The sequence below is a fragment of the Corvus cornix genome, chromosome 1 (genome assembly GCF_000738735.6).
Source record: "Corvus cornix cornix isolate S_Up_H32 chromosome 1, ASM73873v5, whole genome shotgun sequence".
In the NCBI taxonomy this organism is placed as follows: domain Eukaryota; kingdom Metazoa; phylum Chordata; class Aves; order Passeriformes; family Corvidae; genus Corvus; species Corvus cornix.
In genome coordinates, this window is record NC_046332.1 from 87,609,249 (window position 1) to 87,626,110 (window position 16,862).

The following is a 16,862-nucleotide window of genomic DNA, read 5'->3' on the forward strand; positions in this document are numbered from 1 at the left end:
GGGGCGGCTGGGGGTGCACAAAGAGTTGGGAGGTGACAGAGCTGGGACAGCTGACCCAACTGCCAAAGGGATATCCCACACTATAAGCTGTCATTCTCTGCAATAAAAATTTGGGAGGAGAAAAGGACATCCCCCCCCCCTTTGGAGTGATGGTGTTTGCCTTCCCAAGTCACAGTTAGGCATGATGGAGCCTGGCTTTCCTGGAGATGGCTGAACACCTTCCTGCTGATGTAAAGCAGTGAATGAATTCCTTGTTCTGCTTTGCTTTTACCTATTAAATTGCCTTCATCTCAGCCCACAGCTTTGCTCACTTTTACCCTTTCAATTCTCTCCCCAACCTTTGGGGAAAGTAAACAAGCTGGCTGGGGTTAAACCACAGCAGTACTGCACCACAGGCAACTCATGCTGTGCTCTCACAGTCAGCAATGGCTTTCTTCACCCTCAACAGGTTTCAAGAATAACATCTATTTGGGCCTTGAAACTTAAATAAGATTGATAAATAGGTGGTAATTTGCAGGTGAGAACCTATCAGGCTCCTCAGCCATCTGTAGTAACTGGCTCCTCCATAAAAAACACAGAAGAGCTCTTCTTCATTACTCAGTGGAAATCTTTGCTCCCTGGAGCAATGCAAATGTCACCTGTGAAACAAGAGAAATTAATAATATAGAAATGCAAAGGTCATCTCTGGCTTGAAACTTTCTGAATATCTCACTTCAAAACCCACGGCAGAAATTCAGGAGCGCAGACACAGGTGACAACAACAATTAGAAGCACAGAAATATTTCTGCAAGAAAAAGAGGTGAAAGCTCAGTTCTCACTGTCAGACAAAGAGACAAATCAAGAGTTTCATGACAAGGTATACAAAGTAATGAGTGTGTTTAGAAGAGTAAATTGGGGCCTATCCATCCTCTTGTAATAAAAAGCATCAAGAAGGCACAGTCAATTACACTGAGAGGCAACATATTTCAGCTGCAAAGGGGAATTTTTTTGTAGCACTTAATCAACTCCTGAAACCAGTTGCCACAGCTTAGAGCATGTGGTTACGAACAGCTCAGAGGACTCTTGGAAAGGCAGGAATGGTCAGGAGCGCACACCTTCGTGCCTCCTAACTTGACTTGAAAAATCACTTCAGGCTGGCCTAGGACCTTAAAAGCCTGGCCTGCTGGAGCTGGGCTCAGGAAGGCACTGCTCAGCAGAGCGCACAGCAAGGGACCTGGAAATGCACTCACCTGTGGGGGAGTGAGTGCTGCCTGGCCTCATGACATGCTGCTCACCAAAGAGACAGAGCACGAAGCACAAGAGGAAAACCTTCTTGGTGTTTTACTTCCCTCTCTCTGGTCCCTTCGTGATCTTGTGCCTTGGACAGCCTCACTCCCTTCTCAGCTCCCACAGGGAAGTGCTCACTTACTGAATCTTCAGGTAACTGCAAGCTGGGAGGGATGGCAATGCTGCAGGACAGAGTCAGCATTCAGAATGATCTTGGCAAAGATGCATATGGAAAAAAATATGTACAGCTCACTGGGGATGAAAGGAAGTGATTACACATAGTGAAGAATAATCAATTGCAGCTTTGCAGCAAAGGGGATGGGTAACTGTAGAGAGTCAAATACCATAGTGTTGAGGAGAACACAAAAATACAACATGGAATGGATAAGAAACTGTAGAGACTGTCACAGGGGAGGTGTTGCATTACTGAATATAGGTAAGGCTTCATGTACAGAGCAATACAGGAGAAGAAAGGGGAACCACCAGCAAAGAGGAAAGGCAGAGGTCAAGGAAAGTTGGAACTCTGAAGTGGGATTGATTTTCAAGAAGGAAAGTATGAGGAGGGGAATGATAAAATGCTTCATTTTAAGCTCACCATTCCTGTAGGCATTCATCAATGCCTGTGTTTACTTATTTGCTGGGATCTTAGAGTCAAGCAGTGATTCCAGGATATCTACTGGTTTCTTATGTGGAAATCACTCTTAAGACAGATTTACCTGTTCCAGACAGCTCACACATTGCAATTGCCATCCCTCTACCTTATTAAACAGGGTAGAAACATATCTTTGACTGGGCTGGAGTGCATAAACTGCACTCCAGTTTATGCACTCCTATATATATATAGATAGATAGATAGATATCGATAGATATAGATATCGATAGATATAGATATCGATAGATATAGATATCTATAGATATAGATATCTATAGATATAGATATCTATAGATATAGATATCTATAGATATAGATATCTATAGATATAGATATCTATAGATATAGATATCTATAGATATAGATATATAGATATAGATATATAGATATAGATATATATATAGATAGATATATATATATATATAGATCTATCACTCTGATAGATTTCTCCACTGAACAACTAGAAGGAGCTACTAAGTCTCCTTCAGTCACTTCTGGATCTACTTTTTCCAGTGTACAAAACCAAAAATATAACTGATCTTATAGCAGGATTCACCACCTAAAATTTTGACATTTCTCTTGTGCAAAGAACCTTGCACACCAAACACCATCTCCCTATTAGCCTTCAACCTGCTAAGAGATCAATACAGGTAGACTGAATGACAACATAAGGCAAACTTGAAAGAAAAGTATTTTGCATATCTTTACTACAAAGCTTCTGCACCCAGGGGTTACCACACAGCAGTCCAGATAGTACTTGCTGGATTACTGCACTGAAAGATGCGTACACAAGTACAGGCTTCTGGAGTACAGTTATCTAAATATTAACCAGAAAAATACCTAAATATGGACTAGAACTTCCAAAAGAAAATGCAAAAATGTGCAACGCACATGAACCGACCTCAGAGCACCCACAGGTAATCATGTGTGATCCATCAGAAAAGAAGCAAAATTCAGGAGCCTCATTCAGCACAGCACCAAGGTCATATTTCCTCTCATGACCCTGGCATGAACTGATGTGCCACAGCCACCTACATACACCGCTGCACAGCTTGGCCTCTCCAGGGACTTCACCAGAGACACTGCTACGAGAAAAAAACACCAAAAATAGCTTTTGCTATGACTCAGTAGTCTTATACTACATCTTTTCCTTCATTTTCACAGCTCTGTGTAGTCTGCATAGTTCCACAGACTATGTATAGTCTCAGATTACAACCCAAATTCACTACACTGTGACTTTCACGAGAGCAGCAGTTGACTTCCAGGACAAGTGTTTAGGAATTGCAATATTTAGACTGGTCAGCAGAGGGCAATGCCAGGATCAAATTTGGGGTGTTCAAAGCAGATGCACTCCGGGCCCTACCCCTCTCCACCGTGCGCTGAGCTTGACCAGTTCAGGTAGTGAATGAGTTCAGACCTTGTACTCACCTAGACAAGAATCTCTGAGGCCATAACTTGGGATGCTTCCTCTCCTTACAGAGAAAGTGAAGGTGACAGAAGATATCAAGCCTATAAACACACAAATCTCAATGCAGAGTGAACTACAAGCACTCTGCACAACTAAGACATCCATCAACAGCATCCAGTCCTCTAGACAGATAAAAGAAGAGTTTTTCCAGGCATCATTTCACCTCCATGCTTCCATCTGCCCACCACTTCACTGAATTGTGGAGCACCATGTACACGCATTTTCTAATGGGTGTTATTGAAGACATCTGTTTTCCTTGAGAGACACTGGTGCCATGACATAACTGAGTTAGGAAAGTAACATCACATCAAGATAAATGTGTTTTGCAGCATAGGTAACAAGAGAGTTGCCAGAGGAGCTGTGTTTTGAATGGTTGTTTTCTTTTTTTGCTTCGATTTGCAACTAAGTCACATACCGGCCTCAGCTACAGGTGATTGAGCCAAGTTGAAACCTATAGCATGAGACATGACAGAACTAGTCACGTGCAAAAGTACCATGCACTTAATGTCTCATTTTGTCACAGTAAATGAGCACTTTGGTGATCAACAGAACAGGCAAACTTATTTCTATTAGATTTGTAGTTTGAAGAGGATCTCCTATACTGTATTACATGAAAGAAAGTTTTTAATCACAATTTCATTAGAATCACCTGGGGTATGATTTCCATACTACAGTTTCCATGCTTCCAAGCACTTCATTGAAGAAGGGCTTTCCTGTGGGTATGAAGCTAAACATCTACACTACTAAGATGACACCTTTATCTTTCCCCTTTGTGAAAAAAGGGTATAGTTACTTAGCCTCAAAAGTTTTGCTGTGATACTCTGTGCATTTCTGTTCAAAATCATTCAGAGGGCTTATTAATCAACCTGGATACAACCCCAACTTTCCAAGGAAGCCAAATATTGATGATCTGGATATTTGTCTGAACTTGTTCCCAATGCCTATGGTTAGAACGAATAATGATATTAATGACCATGACAGACTAGTAATATTTTTTGAGAGTTTACCTTATGATCAAATAAGAGAATTTATCCTTGAAAAAAACTTGTTTTCTGATTACATGAATGCAACATTATTTATCAGTTTAATTAGTGCTACTCTAGTAAATGTTTAAGTGCTTCTCAGCATGTTTTGCAAAACTGGGTGCCAAAACTGAGTTCTGCATTTTTCCCCTCTCATACTCGCAACACCTCTAAGCAAAAAAAACTAAATAAACCCCCAAAAAACCACAAAACAAAAAACCCCAACTTTTCTTATTGTTCTATCCCCAGGTTTCTGAGGATCTATAATTTCACTGCTGATGTGTTGTAAGGCAGCAGTGAAGTGCCATAACTGTGTTTATTTCCTCTTCAGCAGGAGAACATTTGATCTGTTGATGGCCCCTGCCAGGGCTGGCTTGAAACTTAATGAGCTGCATTCACTTCTAACAAGTGTTGTGGAAGAAAGAATATGTCTAGAAAATATCAGTAGTGCCGTTGTGTAAGTAACAGGACAGCAGGTATAAATGCAGAGCAAAAATGGCCAGAAAGTATCCTGACATTCCTCTTGCCTGACAAGCTTTATAGTGTAAACAAAAGAGTATCACTCAGTTCTTCCTGCCACACAGGGAATTTTTCTTCGCTTTATTCTATTGTGAAATGCTACCTCACACAAATTTTACATTCACTTCCTGCTGACATTTATGCTGCTCTTTCCTTCATGGTCTATATCTATCTCTCATTCTATTTTTACAGCATTTTCATCTCCATTCTCACATTTCACAGTTTCTCACCACTTCAGAACTATTTCTCTCAACAACAACTTCTACTTGACCTTTTCCTCCTCCTGTTGCCCCAGCACAGAGTGTCCTGGTACAGAGGAAGAAGGCAATGAACAGGCTCTGACGAGGAACATGCTATAAAGCAAATACCAGAGCAAGTTTCCTTTGAGAGGAACTGTTACTTGTTAATTTCAGTCAAAGTAAGTTAAATGTCCCTGAATATGGAAGAGCCATTTTACTTTTTTGAAAGGATGCAAAAATGACTATTTAAAAAAAATTATGGATCCATAGAGGAAAGCCAATGGACTAGGGAGGGGAGAAGGGGGGTAAGACCCCTTCTCACGTTCTTGATAACTTTGTACAATAGACAAACACTGAAATTGTCATCTGTGTTAAGAGAGAAGACATGGCTGCACCAGTTTCTGCATGCTTTGCCGTGATAGAGACTTAGAGTAATGATGGAGCAGTGTAAAGAGAAGCAAATGCTCAGTACCATTTTATGAGCAATCCAGCTTTAAAATGCACAGGGTTACTAACTTTTAAAGCAGAGTTAAACAACCTCTGAGGCACTGAACTAATTGCACCATGAATCCGTGCTAGATGGAAGAAAAGTTCACAGGAATAGCAGTGTGTATCTTTTCCCTCCTTTCCCTGATTCACAACACTTACCTGTAACATGTTTTCAAAAGTAAGCATGTACTGGACTTTTTAAAAAAAGTTATTCAGGTGCTATTCTAGGCTATTTTTTTTTTTAATATTTTCTCTGTTCTTCCATCCATGAGAAAAGGAGACCAGTGTTGCATTCTAGAAACTTTGTTACATGCTTTAAAAATGCCTTAAAATTAGCGGGCAAAATACTTGACAAAGAAGCAAACACATACAAATTAGTGGTACTGAGTTCCATCATCCATAAGTGCACAGACCAGACCAGGAAAAGCAAGTTTCAGTGGCTACCACCATATGCCTGAGACGAAGCAACAGTTCTACTAGTTTTCTTTGGAAGGAGCTGAGAGAGGATCTTTGGTACAACCCCGCCTTGAGGAATGGTCACACAGGCAAAGAATTTGTTCAGCTCTTCATCACTTCTCACAGCTAGTTGAATGTGCCTTGGCAGGATCCTTGTTTTCTTGTTTTCATGTGCAGCATTCCCTGCCAGCTCCAGGACCTCTGCTACCATGTACTCCATTACTGCAGCCAGGTAGATGGCAGCACCAGAAGCAATCCTATCAGCATACTTCCCTCTTTGGAGGAATCTATAGACACGACCCACAGGGAACTGCAGACCTGCCCTGGCTGATTTGCTTCTCCTTGATGCACTTCCAGGCTTGCCAGCCACTGCTTGTTTCTTTCCACGTGCAGACATTCTGACAGGTAAGGAGACACAGAGGGCTGGAGGTCTTCAAAATACTTGGGTGCTTGGGCTACAGCTAATGGGTAGCAAGAGGAGGCAAGAGCAAGGTCAGTTACCCTTTCTGCTCTTCCACATCAAGGACAGAGCTCATGCTTTTCTTGAGGAAAGAGCTCACCACACACCACAGTCCATCAAGAGCAGAACTAAAATTTTAGCTGTTATTGCCCTTTTACAGCCTGCCTTTTAGGAGAAGGATCTCATTGCAAAGCCTGTCAAGGGTTACTGAAGTTAGATATGAAAGGCTCAGAAGAAGAGAGGCTTTACCCTACTACTTGGAATGTATTTGGGATTGAGGCACAGTGGATCTTCTCCAGTAAGATTTTTTTAAACACCACGGCTGTTACCTCAGAGCTAACTTGAGGCCAAGCCTGTCTCGTCTTCCAAGAGGAATCTGTATTATAACAACTTCTACTATCAAGTTACAACTTTCCTCCATTTTAAATCTAAAAATGGAAAAATTCTTGCATCCCACAGCTTGTTATACCCAAAATACTCCAGGACATTTTCATACAGAGTTTTAAATTAATTCCCCAAGTGTTATTCTCTGGCTGCTATGAGAGTACTACTGGAAGTCTTCTGCACCAGGAAAAGGATGAATTGATTTGGACAGCACAACGCAGACTGAAAAATAGAAATTACCATCTACTTCCTCATGACAAAGGAAATTCAGCCCAACTAGAATACTCTTACAACTAGAGTAGCAAAAATACTCATTTAAATAACATTTCTAGTCTATGAGTAAATAGGACAGTTAGCTTCCAGCACAGCTGTTTGCAATATACAAGAACACCCATCCCTACATTAATATATAGGGTTTTTACAAAGGTTTAAATATTTAAGAAAAATCAGAATAAGCTTTGAGAAGAAGAAGAAAAAAAAAGTAGAAATAAAAAAACCCCAGCCCCTAATAAAATTCAAGCAAACCAAACCATAACTCCTTATCCCTATTACCAGACAATACTTTTTCTAAATTACTCACAATACAGGCATACTGTGCAATAGAGGCAGCTAACTTACAAAATAACATGAAGCCCACAACTACTCTAAATCTTCCATGATATATTATAAATGAAAAATGCATCACATTACCTTCAAAAATTCTTATTTTGTTCTAGTCTATGCCTTACTGCAACCTAGCCTCAACCACAGGCAAGCCACATAACACCTCTAACCCCTGGGCTGAGAACCTTTTTATTAGCAACATTTTCTCTTCATCAGTGGGTCACCTGGGTAATTAATTAGTCATTTGTACACATGCTTCATCTTCCTTCACCTAATCCCTGATTTGGGGCAAAATGAAGAAATATGTTACAGCTGCTGAGAAGCAAATTCTCTGGGGTGAGGGGGAAGAAGGCAGGCTGTCTCCGAGGGCTGAGCCATAGCTACATTTCAGTCTCACTAGGACACTGCCAGTTCTCACCCACTCTGGCTGGAGTATTTCTGTCTGTACGCTATGTGTAAAAACAGTCCTCTCCTTCCTGATGAAGCTGGATAAAAAAAGTACATAGGGAAAGTGGGCTTTATAAATATATTTTTAGTTGGGTGGGAGGGGGAAACTGTGTTTTGCTTTACATGTGTCCTGGGCAGAGTAATGCTTGGTTCACATAGTGTCTGACCCCCACCAAGTGATGTGATGGGGCTGCTCCTAAGATTTAGGCTTCTGCCCCCTCTTCTGGTAACTGTCGCAGATGGGGCTCAGGGTTTACTGTGGTTCTGGGTGCTTGGCTAGTTCCTCTCAGTTCACCTGGGCAAAAATCTCACCTCAGGCAAAGGAATATTTTTGAGTGCCTTTTAAAAAAATGAGTGCCTGCTCATACTCTTTCTGTGTTTGTTTTCTGGCATTCAAAGTAGGTTCCAACCAGCAACATACAAGAGCCATGGGTGCGAACAGTATTTCAGCCACAGAAGATGACTATTTAAACCAGAGGGTACTCTCGGAAGCCCAGGCTCTGGCAAAACATTCAGACAACAGAACTGTCATGAGCAGCTCAGCCTTTGGTTCTGCCTGCCAGATACCAACTGTGAGTCAGAGCCTCAGAGCACCTGTATTTGTGGCACTCACCCACTTTTCCCATAAGGATGAGCATTTAGTCCAAGCTGAGTGAGGTTGAGTTTCCCACCACCTCAGGGCATTGGACAACTGGTATGGGGTACCCTCTGCATCTCCAAATGCTCACCATAAGGACTGATGTCCTCTCAAAGGACAGCTGTCCATTTCTTCTAATTCAAAGGCAGAAAAGGAGGCTGTGCCTTCCCTTTAGTAACCCAGACTTAGCATAGGGAAAGTGGCCAGCCCACTTCAGAATAGCTGGCTGTTAATGGACTGCCCAGGATCTTACAACATGTGGAAGTAGGGCTCCTGAATTTTCATTTCAGCCCTTGCCAGAGCTGAGACAGTCCTTCCTCCACACACCCAAACACAGTCTTAAGGCCTGCTGGCAGATTCTTTAGGGTCCTTTTCTGGGGACTGAGATCTGGGCTCCCCCTTTCTGGGCGAGCAACCTGTCCATTGGGCTAGAGCATAAAAAGAGGGGAAGGGAGGCAGGAGCAGGTCTCTTCCCTCTTCTCTGCTATGTGTCTTTGAGAAGCAAGTTGAAAAGATCTACTCAGTTCTTTGAAAGGGCAGGCCTAGGTGCCCATTTGTATGGAATGGGGTGTTGATCCCAAGCAGATTTGGGTCACCACACTCGACACACTTCTCCTAGAGACAAATTTTTGGTAATGTTAGTTGGCTAACAATTAACAATATTACAAGTACAGCTAATTATGCCTAATAAGAGTAGATAATACAGCCTTGATTGCTTACTTTATTTTTATTTTAACAGGTCAGGGAAAGAAAAATAAGCAGATAAACCAGCAGGGAAATAAAGCAGGGTATGAAATGCAAACGGATAAAAAAGGCTCAGTGAAGTGGAAAGAGAAAAGTTACAGGGAATCACGGAATAAGATTGGAATGGAGCACGGTGGGTCATCTCTCCACCCTCCCTGCTCAAGCATGGTTATTCTAGGCCCGGTTGGACCAGTTTACTGGAAGGTGCCCCTGCCCACAGCAGGGGGATTTACGATCTTTAGGGTGCCTGTCAACCCAAGCAATTCCGCGGCGCTCTCTAAGCGCCCACGCCAGCCCGGAGCCCCTGCCGCGGGGAACCAGCCTTATTAGGCCGTGCGGGAAGCGGCGCCCGCCCCGCGCCCGCCCCGCCCGGGAGCGCCGCCTCCTCCGGCCGCGCCGCGCACGCCGGGACCGGCCCTGCCCTGCCCGGCCTTGCCCAGCGCCGCCGCCGCTGCCCGGGCACGGCCCCGGCTCGGCCCCGCCGGCACGATGCAGGTGAGCAGCCGCGGTGCCCCCGTGTCCTCGCACCCGGCCGTGTGCGGGCGGTGCTGCGGGGCAAGCCCGGCCGGGCCGAGGGCTGGGGCCCCGCCGACAGCCACGGGCCGCCCTCCCCGGCCGAGTGCCCGGGGCAGCCGGGGCGGGGGCGGCCCGGGTTCGTGCCGCTCTCTCGGGGCGGACGTGGCTGTTACGCGGCAGTGTTGTTCGGAGCTCCGTGGCTGGGTTTGTGGCGATTTGTTGCTTTTTTTGCAAGTACGGTACTTACTTCACTACTGTAGCGAGCGGGTGGGCGTTTCAGGCAGTGCATCAGCGTGTTAGTAAACGATAGTAAATGCGGGGTCGAGGGAAAGGTGACCACGGTCAGAGACAGAAAACAAATAGTATCTGGTGTTCTGTGTGCTGAGCTACATTGTTCTCTTTATTTATTTCTTCTTTTTCTTCTCCCTCTCTGTCCCCTACCCCTCCCTTCCTGTCCCGGTAGCCCATAAGTGCTGGGGTTTAGTCTGAGAAGAGATACGGTGATATGGATGTGAACAGACCTAGTGTAAGGTGTACTGATACAAGCTGTAGCAAAGCAGTAGGCGCGTTCAGTTTACAAAGTGGACCTAGGCCAAGATAGCAAGGAAGCACAATCAGCCTGTGGGTGCTTATCACTGAGATTTCTTGTATTTTAAAAATTAAAATTGCCTGCTAAATAGGAAAGTCTTACACTGAGCTTTTCAACAATACACGGGGGCCTGTTGGCCTTGTTTTGCAGGATTATTTCAACTATTTTACAGTGAAGTCTCAAGAATAGTTTAGCTGTAGATTTACATCTGAATCCTTAGCAATGGGCTTGGCTGACAGAGGCTGCTTGCTTTTCTCTAAACACTCACATGGTCACTCTGACTTGAATCTAAGACGGAGACTTCCCGCGTACTGAGAGGCCTGTAAGGTTGGTGCCTGTGTATGTCTTGTCACTAGTGCTTCCTGATGCAGTGACCATTGATTTGGTGGCCTGTCCTGCTCAGGGTCTATAAGGGAGCCCTTTGGCCACCATGCTTCCCTGCCACCCAGCTGATACCCTCTCCTTTCATTGCACTTTGTTAGAGATGCAGCAGTGGTTACAATGCTTCAAACCGTGGTACCCAACCAAGGCCTCACGTATGTGCTGTGAGGGGGAGGAAATAAAACAAAGTCAGTCTTCGTGGTGCTACAGGTCTGGGGCTGGAAAGAAGCCCCAGCATCAGGAGGATTCGTGCTGTGACTTTCTGGTACCATCCATCCAGTTACCAGTTTAGCAACTGTGTTGAGTTCTGGAAGTGGTAAAGTTCACTTTGAAGAAATATCATCCATATGTTGTTCTGTTCCAGGATCCAAATAAAGACACAGAGTGGAATGACATTCTGCGCAAGAAAGGTATCCTTCCTCCAAAGGAAAACTTGGAGGAACAGGAACGTGCAAAGGAAGAGGAGCAGTTTGCTATCCTTCAGAAATCTCTTGGTGAGTGACCAGCCAACTCAGGCAGCCGCACAACAAGCCTTGGAATGGCTTCTGGGGGAAGCTTTTTCAAAGAAATGGCCAGCAGCAATGTTTATATGCTTGTAAAGCAATGTATCATTTTCCAGGTCTGTAGGGATACCAGAGCTTCATCTGTGCAGGGTGATCAGCTGATAATGGTATCAAACAAATACATTCCTGAACACATGGATTCTTCCAGCACAGGAAAGCTTTTTTCTTCATGTCAACTCTGTATTTTTATGGAAGTAAATGTTTGAAAACATTTTTGAAACGTTTGTAAACATGTTTGGAAACAGAAACAAGAACAATGCAAAGGTAGTCTAGCAGGTGAAGTGCATGTCTGTGCTGCAGCTGCTAAACTTGAAAGCTTGTGCAGGTAGTTGGATGCTAGTCTAGGCAGCCTTCAGCTCAGAGGCTTTTCCATCATATTCTTTCCACCTATATATCTAAAGCACATAACACTTTCTAAAAATCCAGTAGGAATAATAATGACAGGCTGAGAAAGCAGGGGCTGCTCAGCCTGCAGAAGAGGAGGCTTGGGAGAGAACTGTAGCACCTTCCAGTGCCAAAGGGACTGACAAGAGAGCTGGGGAGGGACTTTTTTGAATCATAGAACAGAATCATAGAATATCCTGAGCTGGAAGGGACCCACAAAGATCACTGAAGTCCCAACTCCTAAGGGCAATTGCAGCTTTATGATACCATGTAGTGATAGATAGGACAAGGGAGAATAGCCTTAAGATGAAGGAGAGTAGGCTTAGATTAGATATTAAGAAGAAATTCTTTGCTGTGAGGGTTGTGAAGCACTGGAACAGGTTCCCCAGAGAAGCTGTGGATGTCCCATTGCTGGAAGTGTTCAAGGCCAGGCTGGATGGGGCTTTGAGCAGCTTGGTCTAGTGAAAGGTGTCCCTGCCCTTGGCAGGAGGGGTGGGAAGTAGATGGTCTTCAAGGTCCCTTTCAACCCAAGCCATTCTATTATTGTAGGATAATACTCAAAAAAATCCACTCCATGTTTCCTATTAATCTGTCCTTAGAGTAAATAAATTCTGTTGGATTGATAAAAGATGATGAGTTTTAATCCTGGAATGAGGTTTTTGCTGATTTGATGTTTCTTCCATTTTAGTGAAAACTTATGAGGACATGACTCTGGAAGAGCTAGAAGAGAATGAAGATGAATTTAATGAGGAAGATGAGAAAGCTATTGAAATGTACAGGTCAGAGCAGCTTGCAGAACTTGGCTTTAATGATAATTGGAGGGTATTTCTTTTATATGCTTTTAGATATTGTTGAAGAGAAAGAATGTTTTTAGGATGATGGAAAAAGGGGGTTGTGTTTCTGGTCTCTTGTGGAGCTTCTAAGTGTCTTTAAAAGGATAACAGTGTTTGAATTCACTATCCTTTATCTACGACCTAGCTTTGCAGAGATAATGTGCACCTGCTGAGTGCATGGCTGGGAATCCTGAGAGCTTTGAAAATCACCTCCAATATTTCCTAACTTTTGTGTGAATGAGATTAAGGTGCTGCAGATTTGCGTAATTAGTGTTGGTTTCTGTTTATCTCTTAACCTCTCTCATGGTTTTTGCCATTTAGTTTTGTAGTGTATTGCCTGCAGAAGAAATGTCTAGTGAGGCCAGAAATGAGGAGAAAAAGGCATTTCTAAAAACATAGTTGTACTTCTTGCATGTTGGTGGTTTTAACTTACAATGCAAATACAAGAGCATCTACTATGTCATTTTGCTTTCACTGCTCTGGGGTTAGAAGAAGTTTGTAGTGTGTCTCTGAAGTCTAGGTTTCAACCAGCTCCTTCAAGTGTTGTTCTGTCAAGAAAATGCTTCTAATCACAAGATGTCTTTTCCATTCCTGGCTATTCAGGCAGCAAAGGTTAGCAGAAATGAAGGCAGCTCAAATGAAGAATAAATTTGGGGAAGTTTTGGAAATTTCGGGAAAAGATTATGTTCAAGAGGTTACAAAAGCTGGAAAAGGTATATGGGTAGTCTTGCACCTCTACAAACAAGGGTAAGAATTTGTTTTTAACCATTAAACCTTGCACTGTCAATAGCTGAAAATGTTCCAAGGTAAATTTGTAGTTATTGTGGAACTAAGGACTGATTCTGGAGTTCTAAGAAATAAAAACAAATTAGTAATTTCAATACTGTTGATTCAAGACTGCTGGACTTCATTTTAGAATGATGTAACCATGAATTGGCTTTTTTATACATAGATATGACACAGCATGATGTGTACCATACAGCTGCCATAGAGGTAGCTGCTGCCACTGAAATATCCAAGCTGTGGAAACTATTCTGCATTAAATGCAAGGGTCAGTGAATAAGAAGGATTGATATATATTTAGCTTGGTTTCTAGTGGCACACAATTGGAGTAAGCAAGCTTTCCAGTCCTGTCACCATGATAGAAAACCTTGTCAAAAAGGTCTGTTAAGTGCTAGAATTTTTTGGAAGGGTTATAAATACTTGCTGTTGTTCTTTGTCTCTAATTTCCTCACAGGTGTTGATCATCATTTGCATGCTTTCTTCCAGGAGCAGCTTTTCTTTTTATTTTGCCCTTGCTCATGAAATTTCTAAGTATCTTAAATCCATAAGATCCCTGTATATAATGGGGATAGAGGGGAAGGCTGCATTAGTAATATATTAAAACAAAACCCTACCACACACCACATTCTCAGTGGTGCTGATCTCCTTTGAGTCCTGGAATACTGGACAACAAAAGTATCCAGAAGTTGCTTCTGGTACTTTCGTTTTTCCAGAAACTCATCAATCTGATATTTCTGACCTTTCTTCTGGAGATGTTTACTTTTGAATTGTCTTGTGTTTTTTCCTTATGTGTGTGTGTTGCTGTTCTTCACAGAATTCCACTCTGTGCCTTAATAAATCAACATATGAGTGGGCTTGCGAAGAAGTTCAGAGATGTGAAATTCATCAAAGCCATCTCTACCACCTGCATTCCCAACTATCCTGATAAGAACCTGCCTACGATATTTGTGTACCTGGAGGGAGACATCAAAGCTCAGTTCATTGGGCCTTTGGTGTTTGGTGGCATGAACCTGACACGGGACGGTGAGTGGCTGCATCTCTGGTCTTCCGAAGGCAAAGCAAAACTGTTTTGCTGGGGAATGAGAGAAATGAAGCTTAGGAGGAGAAGGGAGGTACTGAAAATCATATTAGATTTTTTTTTCACCCCTATGGCTCAACCACATGGCTATCTTGTACAAGCAGTGATAGGCCAACATATAGAGATTTGTCTTGTGTGTGCAACTGTTTATGCCCTGTGTTGGGTGAAACAAATTTTGCTGGATATATTAAAGGGTAAACAGTACCCATGCATGTTCTTTGGGTGTCTTGGACATGAATGATTGCCCTTGCCTGCAGTGATAATCTGTGCACTTGCCTATTGGACTGTAGGGCTCTTTGTTTCATTTTTAAGACGATGGCATATGTTTGTCTGTTGTTCCTGACTGAGTCAGCTTAATTCAGTCATCGCAGGAAGCTGTGCACTGAAATTTCTGCACTTTCTCTTGTCTTCCTTCCTTCTCCCCTAGGCCAGGTGCCTTCCACTGGAAATTAAAGAAAGTGTGAGGTTGGATTCATTATTCTGTAACATCTGAAGGAAATTAGATTTGATTATAGGATTGTCAGCAGGAGTAGGAGAAGGGTTTCAACTGTATGTGTTGTATTGACTTTTTACCACTTCTGGGAAGCAATCCAGTCCAATTTGGGCCTACTGCTGGTGGTGGTCTCTCTTTACTGTCTTAAGGAACTAATATTTAGTGTGTGATGTAGAGGCAAAGGGTGAATTCTATTTACAAGGTACATCCCTGAAAAATACCTATAATTCAGATGTGTACATGAAATTTCCACAATTTTTTGCCCTTTATTAAATTTATTTCCTGCCTCTTCTGATTGTGGTGAGCTCAGTGTATGATGGGAACAGCTGTAATGTACGAGCAGTATTCCTTCACTGGCAATAGATGTGCAAACATGTCTTCTGCCCTTATGTGCTTAGAAGGAGGTACCATTCATTTTCACTGGGAGAGTTGCCTCTAAAGCTGTTGCTCTGTATCCATCACCTCTTCTGCACTCCTGGTTGCAGGGTGGCACTGGGGATGTCACTGGTGGGCTGCAGAGCAATACCCTGACCTCTGTGCCCTGGGCTGAGACCTGTGCCAGCACTAGGGACTGGGAAAGGAGGGCTTGGTTGGAACAGGTGTGGTAAACAGGGCAGGAGCTTGGCTCTGGTTGTGGAAGAAGAAGAGGAGGACCCTAGTGTGGTGGTGGTGGTAGGGTGATAAGGGAAGTCAGCTGGGGAGTGAAGGGTGGGCTTTCTCCAGTTTGCTCCCGTATGTTCATGACTCTTGTTTTGCACTGCACAGAATTGGAGTGGAAGATTTCAGAGTCGGGTGCCATCAAGACAGACCTCGAAGAGAACCCCAGGAAGCAGATCCAGGACCAGCTCATGTCCTCAATCAGGGCGTGTGTCCCAGCCAGGGGGGACAGTGACTCAGAGGATGACTAATTCCTGCGACTGCATCCCGACTGATGCAGTGTACTTGCAGCCAGTGTTCCCACCTCAAGCACTGGAGACACTCCTCAAGGCCTTGCTGAGCCCCAGAAGGGTCACCTTTCAAGATGTTCATTCTAGAAACCTCTAGAAACTAAAAACATTTCTGTTTTTTAAAAATTGCAGCTTAAGATGCTGAAAGACATTTTGTATAGTGAAGCCTGAGTAAATCTTACTCAAGAGTTTTAAAATACAGACATGACTAGAAACGGGTCTCTTGTTATTATTTTCATAGTAAATTGCTGACTTCTTAAAAAAATTTGAAATATGAAGTGGTGTGAAGTGCACTGTTTTTAACAAGCTTAAGTTGTACAAATCAAATCTAAATAGCTGCTCTTAAATAATTGCTTATGGCACTTAGATGGGCCATCTCTTAGCCCACTGTGCTCAGACCTCTGACAGCCTGGACTTCATAGAGAGCTGGGGGAGGGTACCCGTGGTATGGGTGCTTCTGAAGGTGGTATGTGGTGCTCTGCAGAGATGTGCTGGCACCAGAGGGTCAATAAGAGGCTGTAAGCTGGGACCCTGTGCATCCTGAGAGAGGCCCTGCGGATGGCCAGCCTCTCCTGGGACCTGCTGAGTCCAGAATTCCACTTTGAGTTAGCAGCACTATTTTGCCTTTCACAAGGGCTGAACTTCCTGTACCATCTTGCCTGCTAATTGCAGAATAAAACTCAAGCTGGTGGTGCTCAAGTGTGAAACTGCTGATTTCTTCCACAAGATCAGAAGTCAGGTGTTCTTGCAGTAGTGCCATTGCCAAATGGGAGGGAGGATGATGTTTGAGGAACTGAGATCTTGCTATATTAAAGATTTCTATCTTCTAGCTACAGTAATAGTAACTGAAGCCTTAGAAGAGTATAAACTTAAATACCACCTTGATTATGGATCTGCTGACACTGGGAG

At 43.3% G+C, this 16,862-nt stretch overlaps 1 protein-coding gene across 1 annotated transcript; it reads left to right on the forward strand.

Annotated features, from left to right (window-relative positions):
- The first annotated feature begins 9,809 nt into the window (after window positions 1–9,809).
- Window positions 9,810–16,647, forward strand: PDCL3 (phosducin like 3). Its single transcript, XM_039548717.1, has 6 exons — window positions 9,810–9,881; window positions 11,237–11,366; window positions 12,508–12,598; window positions 13,256–13,399; window positions 14,250–14,458; window positions 15,772–16,647. Exons 1-6 carry the CDS (start codon window positions 9,876–9,878, stop codon window positions 15,912–15,914), a joined length of 723 nt encoding a protein of 240 aa, XP_039404651.1. The 5' UTR covers window positions 9,810–9,875; the 3' UTR covers window positions 15,915–16,647.
- The last annotated feature ends 215 nt before the right edge of the window (window positions 16,648–16,862 follow it).

Excerpts from the sequence above, each read along its gene's own strand:
- PDCL3 (XM_039548717.1), top strand. Across the intron at positions 13,400-14,249 it reads TTGCACCTCTACAAACAAGG|AATTCCACTCTGTGCCTTAA; the intron begins GTAAGAATTTGT and ends TGTTCTTCACAG. Across the intron at positions 14,459-15,771 it reads CATGAACCTGACACGGGACG|AATTGGAGTGGAAGATTTCA; the intron begins GTGAGTGGCTGC and ends TGCACTGCACAG.